The sequence below is a fragment of the Sciurus vulgaris genome (genome assembly GCF_902686455.1).
Source record: "Sciurus vulgaris genome assembly, chromosome: 15".
Classification (NCBI taxonomy): domain Eukaryota; kingdom Metazoa; phylum Chordata; class Mammalia; order Rodentia; family Sciuridae; genus Sciurus; species Sciurus vulgaris.
This window is the reverse complement of record NC_136476.1, coordinates 53,719,660-53,738,711: the sequence shown is the minus strand read 5'-3', so window position 1 is coordinate 53,738,711 and position 19,052 is coordinate 53,719,660. Positions and strand designations below refer to the sequence as shown.

At 38.8% G+C, this 19,052-nt stretch overlaps 1 protein-coding gene across 8 annotated transcripts in view; it reads left to right on the top strand.

The window, feature by feature from the left end:
• RNF38 (ring finger protein 38) overlaps positions 1-19,052 on the top strand; it is a 125,154-nt gene that overhangs the window by 70,149 nt on the left and 35,953 nt on the right. The window contains exons 1-2 of one of the 8 annotated variants that reach the window (XM_079113541.1): positions 7,109-7,229; positions 15,771-15,818. The exons of 1 other annotated variant lie outside the window; for it this stretch is intronic. Coding sequence is in view for 3 of the 7 variants with exons in the window: in XM_079113534.1 (XP_078969660.1) it covers positions 15,771-15,920 (150 nt within the window). In the remaining 4 variants the exon portion in view is untranslated. Of the gene's footprint in view, positions 1-7,090; positions 7,230-15,770; positions 15,921-19,052 lie in introns of those variants that run through there. 6 more of the 8 variants (XM_079113540.1, XM_079113539.1, XM_079113536.1 and 3 more) reach the window with 6 other exon arrangements.

Sequence of the window (19,052 nt, the reverse complement as noted above, 5' to 3'; positions counted from 1 at the left end):
ATATAATCCATTTAAATCCCTTTAAACTGACTTTTCAGGTTACATTTTTTCTTTAATTCCTAGTTTTTATTTCCTCTTAACTGCACTTGACCAGTTTTGTCTGGTTTTCCTTCTCAGGTACTTCCGAGGGACTCTCAACATCCCTGGAGGCTTACCCTTCCAGCCAGTCCTTTAACCCGAGGCTTTGTTGGTCACCAGCTTTCATAAGCTGTTGCTCTTCTCACTGGTGTCCCTTTGGCTTAAGGTTGGACCCAGTTCCTAGGTTATTGCATTTAATAAGCTATAATAAGTCTCAGGGATTTAGAAGATAGTCATTATATTAAAGAGAACTTAAAAGCTGGATATGTAATATGTCTGCTCTCAAAATATACTGACCTGTTTGGCTTCAGGGCTTCCCTCTCCTGAGTGCTTGACTTGTTGCTGTCTGTAGGGTTATCCTTTCTTTCCACAGGGAGTTGCCTTAAACACTACCATTCCCCACTCCAGAGTCAACTTTATAAACTACTTTGATTTACTCTTGACTGGGATAAAATTGGTGCAACCTTTTAGGAAGCAATTTAGAATACATTTAGAAAAAAAAAAATTAGAAAGCATGTACCTTTTGAACCAGCAATTCCACTACTAGAAATTTTACTTTTTATGGATATATTTTCAAGTATATACCAACCTATACATGTATACAAGAATATTTATCTTTGTAATAGCATAACACTGAAAATAACCTAAATGTAAGACAAGATTTGAAAAGTAAGAGATGGTTCATTCCTAACAATGAAATGGTAGGCTTTGTTGAAAAGAATAATTAGATCTGTATGTGGTAAACTTTTCTGTGCTTCTGTCCAGTGAATTTGGCTGATGACTTTTCAGCCTGAATTTGCTTTTACCCCTTCACACTTTCACTGCTATAGAGCTTTCCTTCATCATTCCAATTGCCATGGTGCTGTCCCTGTCATCTCTCACCTGCACTGTGGAAACAGCCATCTAATCACTCTCCTACCCCAAAGCCAGAAAATGGGCTGTATATATTAAGGGAGACTCAGTGGACTTGGATTTGGGTGAACCTTTGCTGCCCCCTTCTGGTGCTTGAATGGCATTACCACTTCTGGGTGAAACTGATAATGCAGATTGTTTTGCAATATATTGTTTTGCAGTAGATCAAGTCTTGGTGTGCTGGTAGATACTGCTTAGCCAGGACACCTTTCCTCAGTGCAGCTTCGTCTTATTAGGATCTTTTAACTGGTTTTGGTGAAAGGAAGGAAACTTTTAGAGAGAAGAGTGGGCAGAGCTAGCTTTAGGGGAAAGTTTCAAGTTTACTTTTTGTCATCTTTTTCAGTCTTTTTTTCACTGCCCACTTTCCTTTTTTGTTTGTACTTCATTTCTCCTTGGAAATTTACCTGATAAGAAGAATGGAATTCCCACTGCCATAAAATATTGACAGATCATTAATTGAATTATTTATTGAACACATGGCATGTCCTAGGCATTTTGCCCAATTCAGTGAGGGTCCTTGGCTTCAATGAGTTTACTGTCAAGTAAATACACAGTTGCAAGAGAGCATGATTAATACTATGTTATAACATGCAGGAGAGGCCACGACCTCAGGTATAGTAGTTGGGGTTGATGGAGTGAGGTTTTAGTTGGGACATTTGACAGTGGATATGATGGCAGAACGGCCCTAATCCTGACGGCATTAACCAATGGGGAACTGTCTGCATTAGTAGAGACTGGGTACTTCTAGTAGGAAGGCCATTCTCTACCCAGCATCTACTTGACATTTTCCCTCTGCAGGAAAGGTTCTTCAGCATCTAGACAAGTGATTAACTTTATCTGTGGCTCTTTAATCATGGCTTTCAATGTCTTAAAATAGACTGTGGCTCTCTTTCTATCTTTGTACATTCTCAGTCACCCAACGTTCCCCCAACTTGGGCATCGGTGATAGATAAGCAGATCTGCCCTTGAGCTTACATTTAATAGGGAAACAGACCTTTAGTAAATGCTTCAAGTTGTTGCAATAGAAGTGTATGAAGGGACAAGAGCGAGCCTATAGCCTCATAGTCACTGTTTTTGTAAAATGATCCTTCAGATAATAATTATTCAGATATTTCTTGATGTCTAGAAAAGCAGACTTGATCACAAAATAAATTTTATATTTGCTACTTGAATTATTAAGTAGCACTTATGTAAAATTTGTTTACAATTATTGTTTATGCCACATGCTTGAAAATGTATTTACAGCAGTAGTACTTTTCATTATTCAGAGATGGTTTTTCTACAAGCAGATTGTGTATTTCAGTTGAGAGCTTCCTTAGACTATGTCCTAAGGTTGTAGTTGTTTTTTTTCTTAGAAATAAACAGGAAATCTGACCAGACACCTGAAGAAATTTAATTTCAAGTGTAGTTGGCTAACCAATGGATTCTCCTGCACATGTAAAAACAGGCATAATACCAATCTTACAACAATGTATCTAGAGAATAGGGGGGGAAAGAATACTCTTTGATGGCATTTTCTGAGGCTAACTAAAATCTTTTTAATAAAACTCAACAAGGGCATTCAAAAATGGAAAATTACTACTAGTCTTTCTCAAGAACACAGATGTAAAATTCTAAGCAAAATATCAGAAAACTAAACCCACATTTATTAAAGGGTAATGCAATGAGACCAAAATTGATTTACTAGGAATATAAAGTTGGCTTAATAGCCAAAACCCAATCTAATTCATACATTAATAGAAAATCATATAGCTATCTCAAAATTATAGAAAATTTTGACAAAATGTCCATTTTTAATAAACCTTAACAAATTAGACATAACTCCCTTAATTTGCTAAAGGGGTGTACAAAAAGCTAATACTTAAAAGTTGAAAGTTTTCCACTTGAGATTTGGAATAAGGAAAAGATAACTGCTCTTACCATGTCTCTTTTTAGCATCATACTAGAGGCCCTAACCAGTGCATAAGACAAGAAAATAATAATGTGTTGGAAAGAAATTCAATTTGTTTCCTCCAAAACAGATTTTAAACAAAATTGCATAAATTAAAAAATTCAAAAGTTTTTTATTTAAGATGTGCATTGTAATTAATAATTGAATTATATTTAAAAATAAATAGAACAAACCTAAACTAAAATATACAGGACCACTGCAGGATACTGTGGACACTTCTTAAAAATTAAAGATTAAATAGATGGATGCATCTGACTCATAGATAGGAAGATTCATTATTATAAAGATATCAATACCCCTTCATCCATCTCTAGATTCAGTGTAGCCCTAATTAAAATGTCAGCAAGTTCCCAGGTTCTTTTCCTCTGTTCTATTCTTTCCGTCTTTCTTTTGAATTCTTATTCTAAAATTCCTGTGGAAATTTTTTAAAAAGCCATGGTACTTTTGAGGGGGGAATAAAAGGACAACTTGCTCTAACTCATAAAAAGAGGTCTTATAAAGCAACAATAATTGTGATGGTGTGGTACTGGCACAAGAATGAATGGAATAGTAGAACAGACTGCTGAGCCCAGAAACAAACCCGTGCATGTGTGGATACTTGGTTTTTAGCAGAGGAGCAGTTGAAAACAACAATATATGAGGCTGTGTCAAATAGACGTCCATATGGAAAACGAACAACCAACCTTGTTACCACTTTACCAAAACTAAATCACAGTTCCAGGTCATGTATAGACCTAAACGTGAAAAGGGATGCATAAAAACTCTTAAGAAAATAATATGGGAAAATAATTTTTATGATCCAAGAGTAGAGGAAGGTTTTTTTGTTGTTGTTTGTTTTGGTTTTGTGTGTATTGCTGGGGGGAAGCTAACCCTTGCTGGCACATGCTAGGCAAGCATTCTATTGCTGAACTATATCCCCAGCCTGGCAGGTTTCTTTTTCTTTCCCTGAACCCCTCCCCTTTAATTTTTCGGAGTGCCAGGGATCAAACTCAGGGTCTGAAGTTCTAGGCATTGGCTTTGTCACAGAGGTACATTCCAAGCCCAGGAAAATTTCTTAAACAAGATATGGTGGGTTTTGTTAGGTATGATCTCGTGGAGAAAGAAAAACATGATTAAAGGTGAGAGAGAGAATTGTTAGAGTCACTTCTTGAGAAGATGAGATTTAGAATTGAAGAATAGGTTGAATTTGCTCACTTAGTGATTAGTTCTAAAATTCTGTGCATTTCAGCGTAGTAGCAGATACCTAAATTAAGTTTTGTGATGACTGCTGTTATTCCTGTGGATTAGAGTGGCAGGACTCCAGGATAGACAATCTCATTAACCACCATATTCATTTGAAGGCACTTAAATATGTACCTGTTTGGTAAGCAGTGTTTTGGGGTATTGTTTTTATTTTAGAAGTTAGGGTACTTAAATGACTTTGCATATTTCCAGCAGAACAATTTTTAGTAGTCATTCACAGTTGTAAAGGGTAAGAAAACTAGTTGTAAAGGACAGCCTTGGAGTCAGAATTCTCAAAGCTCTTGCCACAGCAACTACTTTTCCTACAAATGCTATGCTGTCCCTTAACCACATGTGTCTCTTAAACAGATTTTCGTCAGTTCACTAGTTGTACTAACCACAATCTAAGTGCTCAGTAGACACATATAGCTAACTAGTAGCTATCTTTAGGATGGTGCAGATGTAGAATATTTCCATCATTGCAGAAAGCTTTACTAGATATTTCTCCAACAAGATTTTCTACCTTTGTGAACGAACACCACGTAAAATTTTGGCTGAACAGTTGTTGAGGAACTGCTCTGATATAATTTAATCCTTGTCATATTTAGTTGTTGAAATTGACCCTCCTTAAAGGCCTATTTGCTTACTGGGAACTAGCACTTGATTTTTTTGGTTAAGGAATCAGTTAAAGAAATTGTAGTAAAAATTTCAAACTATCCAACTTGGAGTTGTGGTAGCATTATTTACATCTTGACAGACTGCAGGTTAAGCTCTCAGAGCTCAGTTAAAGATCTTAACTGTTTGAAAGGTTCTCAAGGAGTTTGCCTCACAAAGGGTTGACTGAATGGCATGAAGAATTCACATAAGCATATGGGTGAGGAACTCAGAACTGTGAGAGACGTTTGCTGAGATGAGCACTTGAGGAATCCACCTTTTATAATTGGACAGTTCCTAAATGGTAATTTACCTTCCATTTCCCAATTTTCTTCTCCCTTTTCCCATCAACAGCCAAGCTTGAAGGAAAAGATGTTTCAGGGTGGTCTGCATTATGTATGAAAACTTTCTTTTATAGCTGAGATTCTGATAGAAGAGCTGTAATGCAAGGCAAATCCGCAGCAGTAGAGTGGGAATTGTTAAGGAATACAAAGGCTAGTAAATGAATTACACTGGATGCACTTTAAAGGTGTGATTGAGACTGAGCCATCAAGTGGAAAAAAAAAAAAATCTTTTTTTTTTTTTTTTTTTTTTTTTTGAGGTCATCTCCAAGCTAGATGCTTTGAAAGACTGGCAGAGGACTTTAGGGGGAGAGTCAGCTAGATAACTCTACAATGAGAGTGTAGGGCTCGACGAGGGGAATATGTTCATAGAGGCCCATTAGCTCATTTTAGCTTTCCTTTGTCCTGGAAGTAGTGTTGCCAGAACTTTGATTCAGCAGTTGCTAAGCACCTGCGGTTTGGTTTCAGACCTGGTGCTCTATTGTGATATGGCGGACAAATGTACACGTTACCTTAAAGTATTATTCAAAAATAGAATGTACAAGGTTTAGAGGGTCTTGAAACATCAGTTTAGTTTGGTACCCTCATTTCTTACTGAGAGGCAGCTGAGGTCCAGAGAGGGTAGGAGCCAGGTTTAAGTTATGCCCACAGAATTAAAGCTCTGGTGCTTTGCTTGACTGGTCCCGAATTTTTCCTCACCACCTTTAAAATATGCTCACCATCCTCCGGGCGTGGTGGCACCCGCCTGTAATTCCAGCAGCTGGGAAGGCTAAGGCAGGAGGATCGCCAAGTTCAAAGCCGGCCTCTGCAGTTTAACGAGACCCTGTCTCAGGGAAAAAAAAAAAAAAAGCTGGGGAGGTGGCTCACAAGCGCCCCTGGGTGTTATCCCCCTCCCCTCCCCTCCAAAAATATCATCATCCTTGGAGGAATCCTCTAATTTTTGCTTTTAAAAGCCCACGTCTTCTGTGATGCGCTCCCATTCCTCCCTCCCCACTGCAACACCATTTAACAATTTTATCATTGTATTTATTGTGCTTTTATAAATAGTTTTCTCTCTTGGATCTTGAACGTGATCAGGAGCCAGGCCTGTTTCAGTCTTCATCCTTATGAAGGTTTGAATAACTATCAGGCCTGACCAACTAGTTGGGTTCCAACCTGCTTGCTCCATTGCGAGATACTTCTGTCTACATCAATAAAAATCTCCACGCTCTTGGTCCACAAGAATACATATTTGAGAATTAGGTGAGATTATTGTTGGGTGCTGAGTTTTGGAGTGGTACATACCGAGCAGCAGTAACAACGTATGGAGAAGAAAAATAACTGGTAAGCACTGCCCAGCACCGGCGCGAAGCGGCAGCTCGGTGGGGCGGGCTGGAGCGGGCTGGGGCGGGGCTGCGCAGTAGCAGTGCGCTCCAGGTTCTGTTGCCGGAACTGTTTCGGAGCGCGCTGAGACGCGTTCTGCCCCGCCCCCGCGGGGTGGAAACAAAGGGGGCTCGGCGCGTCGAGTGAGCCGAGGGGGAAGGGGGCGGAGCGCTCAGGCTGTCTCGGGCTCTGGGCTTGCTAGGTTTGTGCGGGAGAGGGGGCGGGGCGGGTCGCGGCGGCGGGGGGGGGGGGGGGCGTGCTCGCGCATCTTGCGGCCTAGTGGCTAGGGGCGTCGCCTGCGCGCGCAGCGGAAAGCACTGCGCCGGCGCGCGGCGAGACCGGGTCCGCGAGGGCCGAGGCTGGGTGCGGCGGGGCGGGGCAGGACCCCCCTCGTGCAAGCGGTGCGGCGCGGTGGTGAAGCCCGGGCGGTTGGGGCGCGGGGCAGAGAGAATGGGGCCTCCGAGGCGTTAGCCGGCTCTCAGCACTTGGTGTGTAGCCGTCGTTTCTAGGCGCGGCCCGTGTGATGGTGCCCGGAGGAAGGAAGCGCCGTGACAGCGCCTCAGTCGGAGCCCGGGTTCCGGGGGTGAGGAGGCCCGGGGACGGCGGAACTGGCGAGCTGGCCGCTGGCTGGGCAAGCGATCACAATAGGAGGCGGCGGCCCAGCGAGGAGCCGCGGGAGCAGCCCCGCAGGGCGGAGCCTCCCCTCGCAGGTACTGGCAGCTACGGCCGTTGGCTCCCGCGCAAGGGCGGGACGGGCCGCGGGCCGATGGGAGCCTGCGGGGCCGCTCCTGGCGGCCGGGAGGAGGTTTGGCTCTACAGCCCCAGCGCTCTTTGTTCCCGCAGCGGCGGCGAGGTGGTGCGAGCGCCTCGGGAGCGCCGGCCCTCTGCCGCTTGGCAGATGGCCCTGCTCTCTGGCTCCCTCCCTCTTTGCGGAGGCGCAGATGTAATGATGTCACCCAGGAGAACGCCGAACCCGGTCGCAGGGGTCCCCTCTCGCGACCTTCTGCCCCCGCGGGTTTCCAGATAGTCTGCGTTTTGTTCTCAGGGGATGGAAGTTCTTCCTTTCAGGGCTGAAGAATGAGAGAGGTTGGTTTTTGAAACGGGAGTTTTTCAGGTTGAGAGCCAAAGAGAATAAAGTTTTGTTTTTTTTTTTTTTTTTTTTCCCCGTGTAAGAGGAGATTTTCATTGTGTTGAAAAAACGTACGATGTTATTAAGTAAAAATCGAGTATGCTGATTCTTCTACCATAAATAGATGTGAACACTTAAATGTAATCATTGCTAACATCTTATGAATTGCCATTTTTTCTTCTTAAGCCGTGGCTTTAACAGAAAAGTAAAATGTGTTCAACACTTTTACACGCTTATACATAATCATTTATTATCTTAGAATTCCAAGCCTGCCAGATCCTATTTGGCTTTGCCTGCAGGTACTGTTGTTGTAAACATGTTTACCATAAGCTCCTTTAAATAGCAAGCAGACCTTGTAACTAGGTTTTAAACAAAATCCACTCACGGTGTCGGGATAGTTGAAATCAAAATGAAATTGTCTTCAGGAACACCGTCTAAAGAAAGAAATGCAACTTATATAGAAGTAACAGTGGAAAACCAAATACGTAGGTGTCAAAACGGGTATGGAAAGGTGGAACACTTGATATCAAAAGACGAAATTTCTGACTTAAATTTTAACTAGGAGTTGTGTTTCTTTATCTCTTACCTGAGTTCCTGGCTTATGAATGTACTGGTGTAATGCATTTCACACTTTGAAAACTTAGTCATAAATCTACACATTTATAGGGGTCTACTTTAAAGTTGATCCCTATGTTTTCTCTGAAGACTCATTTCTAAGAGAATTGGAGGCTTTAAAGACTATAATTGAATTTGTTCTGTGAGGGACTGGCCATGTGGACCTCAGGGCCTCCAAAATAGGAAAGAACTGAACTGGTCCCTCCACCTCTGATGCCTTTTGTGATTCCAGAAGGTGGTTTGTGTTTCTGTAGATGTTAAAATTTATATATGCATGCTGTTTTTATAGCTAAACTAAATTGGCAAGGGTACTGAGAATTTTCTCTACTAAAACAACCTGACTTGAGGAAGAGTAAACAGAATGGCATACTCTGACATAACTGAAGCTGTTAGCATCATAATGTAGAATGTAGGTCTATTGTCTTCTCTTTGCCAACAGCAGCAAATAATGCTTTTAATTAAGATTATTGCCTGTTTTTTGCTCATTTTTAAGCTCTTTCTTAGGCTGTGTGAAAAATGTGAGAAATAAAGATAAAAATAGCTGAAATGATCAGTTACCTGGTCAGTATAGAAAGACCTAGTCAAAATTATCTGTCTTAGCAGGGCAGGGTGGCACATGCGTATAATCCCAGTAGCTCAGGAGCCTGAAGCAGGAGGATAACAAGTTCAAGGCCAGCCTAGACCACTTGTGAAGCCCTGAGCAACTTAAGGGAGACTGTCTCAAAATAAAAAAGGCTGGGGTTGTGGCTCAGTGGTTAAGCGTCCCTGGGTTCAATCACCTGTACAAAAGAAAAAAGATTGTCTGTCTTCCAGTTTATTTCATCTATTTATGTTTCATGCTACCCCTAATTTTGACTAGCCACTACCATTTTGTAATTCATCTTGTTGGGAAGAAAATTCTCGATTAATTTTTATTGTTGCATGGCATCTAGGTTGCTTTTCTAATTTTCTAGTTTCCTGCTAAGTTCGTATATCAAATGACAGCAGTTTTCATTTCTGTTCTTCTGTGGTAACCTATAGTTCACTTTTCTTATTTTTGTGTTTAGAGAGCAGATAGATTATAAACATCAGTTTGGAAGGTGTAGTTCTGTTCTAGTTTATTCATCAGCAAATGTTAAATACCTTAGAAGACATTGTTAATCTAGAGGATATAAAGCAAATGCTTGAACTCTAGTAAATTAATGAGAAATAAATTTGGAGCAAATATGAAGAAGAGGGTTTATGTATACAGTCTCATTTTTCCCCACTCTTGAATCTTTTCGTGTTCCTTACTTGCATATGTCTCCCCATTTTATGAAACTCTGGACTGTGGAAGGGAAGTGTAAGGAGATGGGATACTTAGCTATTTTCATTAGCCAGTGCCCCATTCAATTCATTGACTTTTGTTAAATTTAGAGTTGTGCAGCCATGGACACAGTCCACTTTTTAGAACATTTTGATCATTCCCCCAGAATTCCTGTATCCATCCAGGCCTACCTTTTGCCTGACTTCAGACCGCACCCATTGCTGGCTCCAAGGTCCTTTTCCCTGCTCCTCTTGGATAATTCTGCTTCCAAAATACAAAAGCTAAAGAAATTTTTGCTTTAGACCCAGTGATAGAACTGTCCCCAAAGGCAAGGCATCAGTGAGATCTGAATTCTTTCTCAAAATGGTAGGGGGAAATGTCCCAGCAAGGGGGCACAGTACAAATGAGTATCTCAATGATTTATTCTCAGTAGGATGAGGTGAACTTAGTAGACAACAACTGACTTGTTATTTTTGTTTCTCCATGCTGGGGATTAAACCCAGGCCTGGGCCTTTTGCAACTTAGGCACCACTCTTCCCAACACAACCACTGACTTGAGTGGTGATCTGTAGGTGAGTGAATGGCTCTCTTCCACTTTCCTGATCACATCTTTTAGCTTGTCTTATTATAACCAGATTCATAAACTGATAAAAATATATAAGAAAGAAGGCTATGTTATCATTTGGTTACTTTGGAAGATTATTCCCTTTTTTCTTTTTTGTTTTTTGTGTGTGTGGTGCTGGGGAATTGAACCCAGGGCCTTGTGCATACAAGGCAAGCAGTCTACCAACGGAGAGCCATATCCCAAGCATGGAAGATTATTCTTTGAACAAATAGTTGAGTTCCTGCTTTACTTAACATACTTTTATTTATTTTTTTTTGTGGTGCTGGGAATCGAACCCAGGACCTTGACATATTCTTTTAGATGGAAATGATATGCTGAACATGATATGGAGACTTGGTATGTTTTTGTGAAGTTATGCTCAAGTCACCTCATTGTTGACTACCCTTCAATCTTTTGTGTGTGTGTGTGTGTGTGTGTGTGTGTGTGTGTATACATATATATTTTAGTTGTGGTTGAACCTTTATTTATATTCAGTGCTAAGAATTGAATCCAGTGCCTCATACATGCTAGGCAAACGCTCTATCACTGAGCCACAACCCCAGCCCCTACCCTTTAATCTTTAGAGTGAGTTATTGGTTTTTCTTCATAATCTTCTAAATTTTATCTCAAATTTATGAGATTTCAGGAATTTAACCCCAATTTTAATCATAACATTTACATGATTTTATTCCTTATGTAATAGCATATATATTTTTAATGGTTATGTAATATTTCACCAAGCTGGTGCACTATAATTTTACTTAACAAATATTTATCAAACATTAAGCTTGCTGGGCACAGAGGTGCATGCCTGTAATCCTAGCAGCTGGCGAGGCTGAGGCAGGAGGATCGCAAGTTGAAAGTCAGCCTCAGCAACTTAGCGAGTGAGATCCTGTCTCAGAAAATAAGAAGGGCTGGGGATGTGGCTCAGTGGCTAAATGCCCCTTGGTTTAATCCCTAGTACCAAAACAGAACAAAAACCATTTAGCTTACTTTTAAATTGCTGGTATTAGTGTGTTGTGATGAACATATTTGTTCATGTTGCTTTTTCCTTAGTTTGGGGTATAACAGAATTTGTCAGATTAAAGATTGCAGATGCAGATTATAGGTATTCTTATTAAACTGTTCATAATATCTGCCAAATTGCTTCCCAAGAGTTTAACATTTGCCATCATGGAAGCATGAGAATATTTGGAATTTTAGACAAGTTGGATTTGACTTCATTTTGTAGATGCCAAGACTTGGATCTAGAGAATTAAGGACTTGGTAGCAGCATCTGATGTTTTTCCTTTTTGTATTAGGCTATGATTGAGTGCTTTTGACCAGCCCATACACTGCTAGTAACAGGGAACAGTTTTGTTTTTCTTCTGCAGAGTAACATGGCTAGTTTGGAGAAGGCAGTTTAGGCCTTTGAGCAAGTTGTTCTGTAGAAAGTGCTTATTTAATACTGCCCTAGGGGCCATGTACTTGCAAATCCTGTGCCTCACCTTTATGCGAAAAATGTAAATGAATAAATATGAAAACTGTGATCAGAAGCAGTTTTAGAAGAAACATGTTCTGGACAATGTCTCCTAATTTCTGTCATTTTTAGCACATTAATTGATAATAATTACTGAATTCTCCAAGAGAAAGATTAAATTGTTGGTTATATTATGGGTACTAAAACAGCAAGGTAACGTTAAACAAAAGATGTCATAAAATAACAAAGTATTGGTGCTTAAAAGGTTCACCTGTGGGCTGGGAATATAGCTCAGTTGGTTGAGTGCTTGCCTAGCCTGCCCAAGACCCTGGGTTTTAATCCCCTCTCAGGTATGTTTCCGTGGCAAGGCTTTGCAAGTACAGGTTGCATCCTGAGAATAGGTTGAAGTTAACCAAATCTTTGTAATGCTCAACAGTTCCTAGGCTAGACAAAAAAGACTAGTGTTATCAGTCTCCAAGTGTATTTTAATACCTTAGTAATTTTAACTGAGGAAGAATTAGTGAAAAGTTATCTAAAACAGTTTACAAGCAAACATACTTACTATTTTTAAATAGGCCTGTGGAATAATTGTTACTAACCAAAAAAGATTATAAAAAAGAATGTTACTTGTGAAGTTTGAACTACAAAGTGGTTTAGTGCATTGAGTATGAAACTTAATGTCTGATGGACTTGGGTTCAAATTATATAGTTTTGGTCTTTCAGAGGTATATTGCTTTAAGCAAGTCAGTTAAACCTAATATGCAGTGTATAAATATTAGCTCATTTGTTTGTTTTTGTGGTACTGGGCATGAAACCTAGAAGTTCTCTGCCACTGAACCACACCTCAGCCCTTTATATTTTTAGACAGAGTCTCACTGAGTTGCTCAGGCTGGTCTTGAACTTTTGATCTTTCTGCCTCTACCTCCCGAGTTGCTGGGGTTACATGTGTGCACCACAACTCCCCAGCCAAATTGAAGTTTTAAAAACAGCTGAACTACTTAAATTTAAAATGCTTTTCATTTAATCTTAATTAAATTCCGGAGAATCTTCCTTTGAGTTTGGAACAGAAATTTTTATTCTATTTTTATATACACATTGTGTTAATTTTATGTGATTTGTAATATTACCACAAATTTAAAATATAAAATCTATAATCTCACAATTTCCATTTATCAGGAGTCTTGGTATTAGTTATCTGCTTGGCCCCCTGCTCTGGGTTTTACCTGGCTGGAGCTGTGGTTTCATCAGAGACTTGGTGTGTACTCATTCATGCTCACTGGTGGGGTTCTTGTGATTTTAGGACACCCAGCATTGTGATGTTGGCTGTCAGCTGGTAACCCTTCTAGCTTCTAGAGGCTGCTGTCAGGTCCCTACCATATTACCTTCTTTGTATCCCTTCTCACAGTGCAGCAGCTTGATTTGAAGGGTCGGCAGGAGACCCTCTTCACGTTCAAGAGTGGCTCAGTTCCTTTTCTTTTAAGAATTTTTCTCTGATGAAGTCAGGCTCAGCCGGCGTATCTCCCTCCTGATCAACTTAAAATTGACCGAGTTTGAATCTTGATTACATCTGAAAATCTCCCATTTTGGCATATAAAACCTGTCCTATTCACAGTCTTGTCCATACATATGATAATGGGCTTATATATCTGAAGTAGAAATCTTGGGGGGGGGGCACCTTATCTAAGTATTTTGCCTGCCACATATCATATATATATAAACAAAATGTTCTGTGTGTCATTTTATCTATGTGTGTGTGGGGGGGTTAATCAAGCCCATCTATGGTTTTGTCCTATACTTACTTTAACTACAGGATTTGAATATAGCTTTCTTCCACTGTATTGTTAGTCCTCCCTTTTTATAGACAGTTGAAGCTTCTGACCAAAGGAGGCTATTTTGAGTAGCAGAGGATATGCTTGAAAATATTAAGACCATAGGGGCCAGGTTTGCTAGCTTTTTTTGTTGTTTTATATTTTTTTAATACAAAATATTTAAAATATAATTTAAATCTTAAATTTTCAGAGGAGCAAATAATGGAGGAGAGGAAACCTGACCTCTCATTTCTGTTTTCCCAAACAGCTGCTTGTACTAGCAGTTTGTAAGACTCTTTGGGCATGGTTGTTGAAGGCAAATAACCTTATTAAAGCAACTACAAACGTTACTTAACATGCAAATTAAAAGCATTAGAGGATTGCAGAAAGATTATTAAATCTGCATAAAGGAACTGAACATTTTAAGAGAAAGTTGCTTTAAAATGTAAAAGCATTCCTTAGGTTGAGTGAGGAACCAGGAATTGTGAAATACAACCTCTTTCTAGGAAATCTTTTCTTATTACACTTACCCTCAGATCAACCTGGGGATTCTCTGTTCTATAGTTGCCTGTTTCGTAGCATTTAAATATTATACTATAGTTGACTGCTTGCACCTGTTTTGTTTCTTAATTAGAATAAGCTTATTGAAGGTGGGATTCATGTTTTATCTTCACATCTTTCTTATAACTCTTTGGCTTGTGGGAGGCAATAAGAAAATATTCCTCAATTCAGTGATGTGGTAAAGAATATTACAGTTTTATAGTGGTAAAGAATATTAGCAGATTCATTTTGTAGTACAGAAATAAACTTTAGCTTATGTCCAAAACTTGTTGTGTAGCAAATTAACAAAATCTAAGATACCTGCCCTTGTGTTTTGCTTTTATTCATAGGAATGTCTTTGAAAGTATTTTTACTTGTATCAGTGGGCTTGGTTAATGTTTACCAGGCTCATGGCAAGTAAGAAAAAAGGTTATAAAAGAACTAAGGAAAGTTATTACAGCAGGGATATTAATATATGAACATTCTACTGCCTTCCTTCTCCAACTTCTTCCTTACTCTCCAGCCATACTGAACATTTTGCAATTTCCTGACTCCACTACCGTCTTTTGCCAAATGTCCTAATCTGCAGCATGTACTATTATTAAAGTACTTACACTATAAATGATTTACTTTTATTTCATTTTTCTTTTTATTTTGCAGTACAAGGAATTGAACCCAGGGCCTTGCTCATACTAGACAAGTGCTCTACTTCTGAGCTGTATCCCCAACCCTTTTATTTTTGTAACATATTTCTCAGTGGTAGGAAACCGTGCCTTTCTTTTTAATCTAGTGTCTGTCACCAAATAGAGACTTTAATGTAAGACTAGATGAATAAACGAGGCAGTGCAACTTTTAAACACAAGATAGTGTTAAAGCACATGATATTTAGTGTAGAAACAAACAAGTATGTAAACCTGAACCACTGAGAATTTCACTCTCCCAGTAGAGTAGAACAGGTGATGTGCATGGTTTTTAAAATGCTGTAGATTAAACATATTTAAATGAGTTAGTAGATTGAACCCAGGGGTGCTTACCAGAGTTAACCCCCACTTCTTTTATTTTTATTCATTCATTCATTCCTTTATTCATTTATTTAGATAGGGTCTCACTAATTTGCCCAGTCTGACCTCAAACTTGCAATTCTCTTGCCTTAGCCTCCCAGGTAGCTGGGATTACAGGTGTGTACCACCACAGGCCAAGCATTTAAAAGAAGTTATTTATTTTGGGGCTTATGATCTTGTCCTTTATTCCTTAAGAAATTCTCTAGGCTTGTGTATAGAAGAGCAAAGATTTCCATTTAAATAAGGTTGCTTTATATCAAATGGTATACAGTCATATGTATGATAGCTATAAAAGTTTTACCATGAATATTGTCAAATATCTTATCATTTGGAAAGTTAACTAAAAGTAGAATGAGGGGACAAAAATTGTTAGCCTAGGCGCACACTCAGCATTCTTTACTTAAAATATGTGATACCACCTCAAGTTTTCATTACATGAAATCTGATCTTTAGGATTTCAGAATTAACATCAATAGAAAAGGTACCCTTAAGTATTTAGGAAATGAGAAGGATTTCGTATTCTTGAGCCATGCTGTTTTGCCTCAAAATTTTTGTAAAGAGATCTATTGACGGAGGCAACCTTTGCCATCCTTATGTTTTGATGTTTAAAGATAATTAAAAATTTTTTTTTCCTGTCTCTGCTAACAGAATCTTCAAATACTAGAAAATCCACTGTCCTTCATAGGCTTGATTCTCCATGTTGGTGCAGCTAGCCGTGAACTATCCTTTTCTTCTCCCTCTTTTTCCCAGATATCTCCCGGGGCCAATTCAGCACCTCTACCTGGCCATCCTAACAAGGTGATTTGTGAAAGGGTGAGACTTCAGAGCCTGTTCCCTCTCCTCCCAAGTGATCAGAACACTACCGTTCAAGAGGATGCTCACTTCAAAGCTTTCTTCCAGGTTCTTATATATTTACCCTTTCCCTACACAGGGCTGAAATTCACAGATACATTCTTGGTTGTTTCTAGGAAGACTTAAAACAATTCTTACTATCTTCTTCTTATTTTCTGTTGTATGTGGGAATAAATATTCTTCTTAGAGGACTTCTTCAATATAACTTGTAACCACTTTCTCTGAAAAATGTTTGTCTTCTCTTGAGATACTGTTAATTTAACAATATAATAGTCTTGTTTTTCAATCTTAGTCTTAATCACTTGTCCTAATATGTTTTGTTAGGAAAGTAGAAGATACAGAATGTGTGAAGTGTGTGGGAAATGTAAAATGAAGGCATACAAAATACTTTTAAAAGCCATCATTTATTCATTTGCTTAATGCTCAGAGTTTCTAGTAATATATATTTCTGAGAGAAAACATGACTATTTGGCTTCAGGTCTTTTAGTTCCTATACGTTAATTACAATTTTAAATTTTTAAAAAATATAAGATGAAGACTGGATATAGTGGTTGATGCCTATAATCTCAGACTCAGAAGGCAGAGGCAGAAAGATTGCAAATTTGAGACTAGCTTAGGCAATGTGTAGCAAAACCTTGTCTCAAAATGAAATTAAAAGGACTTAGGGTATAGGTCAGAGGTAGTGTCCCTGGGTTCATTCCCCAGTGCTGCAAAAAAAAAAAAAAAAAAAAAAAAAAAACAAAAAAAGTTAAGATGTAAAAAGAATAAAATCATCTTTTTAGATTATTAGTGAAATTACTGAGATCTGCTAAAACATAAATCACTGCTACTAAACTTTCAGACCATCCTCCTAGAGAGTCACATTTCAGTAACGGAAGTTAGTCTTGCAGTTTTACCAGAAAGAAATCAAATTATACAATTGCTTCTGGATGATAGGCTTGTGGATAAGGCATATATTTGTACCTGAGGTGGTAAGGTATTTGATAACTAACACTGGGACTTGGAGAAAGGCAACTCATTTTCTGTTTGTGTGGAGTAACAGGCTGAATCCTGGAAGTGATTTGAAAAGGATATGTTTATGACACATTACCTTAAACATATGAAACTGAAGGTGTGTTCAGTCTGATATTCTTTGTTGAAATTTGTGCCAGGGTCTGTGCAAATATTAAGTCAATTTTGTTTGACTCTCAAACTAGTCATCTAACACTAGATTAGGAAGTAGACTTTAAAAAGCTTCTTGAAGCTGGGTGGTGCTGTGGTGTTTGCCTGTGATCCTAATGACTGGGAGACAGGAGGGTGCAAGATCAAGACCAGCCTCAGCAACTTATACCAGTCTCAAAATAAAAAGGGCTGAGGATATGGCTCAGTGGTAAAGTACCCCTGGGTTAAATCCCCAGAACCAAAAACAAAAACAAGCTTACTGAGATGTCGTTAAACCCAGTTATTGACAGAGCAAGCTCAAATTCAACTTTAGCTACATCTTGTCTGCTATGTTATACTACATTAGATATATTTTTACAAACTGCGTAGTCTATATTAAGAGACAGTTGTCTGTTGAATGGCATATTGACTGTGATTTTGATTATAGTGTTAGTCTGCTGTAGCTTGGTATTTGGTACGTGATGGATAGCTAAGAAATTGACTTAATAAATACCCTTACTACTGCTACCAATAACAGTTATTTTATATTTTCTGTGTTCTCCATATTCCATTTGAGTCTTCAGGCATTCACTCAACATTAACCTTAAACTTAGATATAGATAGCTGCCAAGTGCAATAGATTTAAACCCATGTTTTAAAAATGAAACAGTAATGTTAGAGCCTAACTGGATTTGGGGTTTTGTTTTGTTGTTTTTTTGGTTTTGGTGTTGGTGATTGAATACAGGACCTCATACACGCTAGACATATGTTTCATTGCGCTGCATAAAACAAAATAGATCTTTCTTACAATCCTTTGAAATACTGATAACTCAGCTAATTTGATACCAAAACTGAGTGTAATTTGTCAGTTCCAGCTATGCTTTTCTTTCTAAGAAACTCCGTCACTTGACAAGGAAAACCTACCTAGCCATCTCCTATCCTCACAAAGTTATTCCCTTAATGTGTTATGCTTTCTTTTCCTTAGCTTTTCCCAAGGTACCTTCCTTTCCAACTCTTTCTACTTTTCCTTCCCTTTGGAGTACTTCATTTTAAATATATTTACCTATCTCTTAATTTTTTTCTTAAAGCACCCTCTGTACTTCCTTATTTTAGATAAGACTTCTCTCTTTTCAGAGGAGAAAAGCCCTGCATCTTTTCTAGGGGCATTATTGAACCCCCCTCCTCAACACACACATACTGCAAGCACGTGTTTGCATATATGGCTCATAAGTAGAGCAGTCATAGAGGAGAAAGAAGGTATTGATCTTCCCCTAGATCCTTACTGTTGTCTATCTCTTTTTAAGGGTACTGGGGATTGAACCTAGGGACACTTTACTACTGAGCTTCATCTTCAATCTGTTTTATTTTGAGATAGGGTCTCCCTAAGTTGCTTAGAGCCTTGCTAAGTTGCTAAGGCTCACCTAAAACTTTGTGATCCTCTGGCCTTGGCCTCCTGTGCCACTGTGATCACAGGTGTACATCACTATATCTGACTATCAAAGAATCTTAGTTTTAGGTAATTCTTAGTATCTTTTCCTTTTTCACTGGTTTCATGTTTATTCTTTAGATTTTTAATTTAACTATTGATCTGTGTTCATAGCTTAAAATATTAGTTACAGATAAATGATGATTAGATCTAGTACTGGAACTAAAATATACTGATTGAAAACAACACAACTGTAGCATCAAATTGAATGAGTTTTTGTGAATCAGTGGTGTTTTATGTAACTAAAAATTGGGGAAAATGTAGGACATAACATCACTCACTAATTGTGCTGGTCAAAATCTAGCCATGAAGACCTCTCTAGATCTTAGGAAGTTTTACTTTATATATAAAGCTTATGGGTTCTGATATATAGCCAATGATAGTGACACAGTATTTTCACACAATGTTGAATCCTTCTCATTCTGATGGAGTTGCAGTATATCATATCATTAGTGTGTCACCAAAGTCCCTTTCTAAGCACTATTGCACATAAAACCTAATTTCTTTGAGCTTTCATGAAAAAATAGACTCGGACCATATCATTCTGTGAGGAT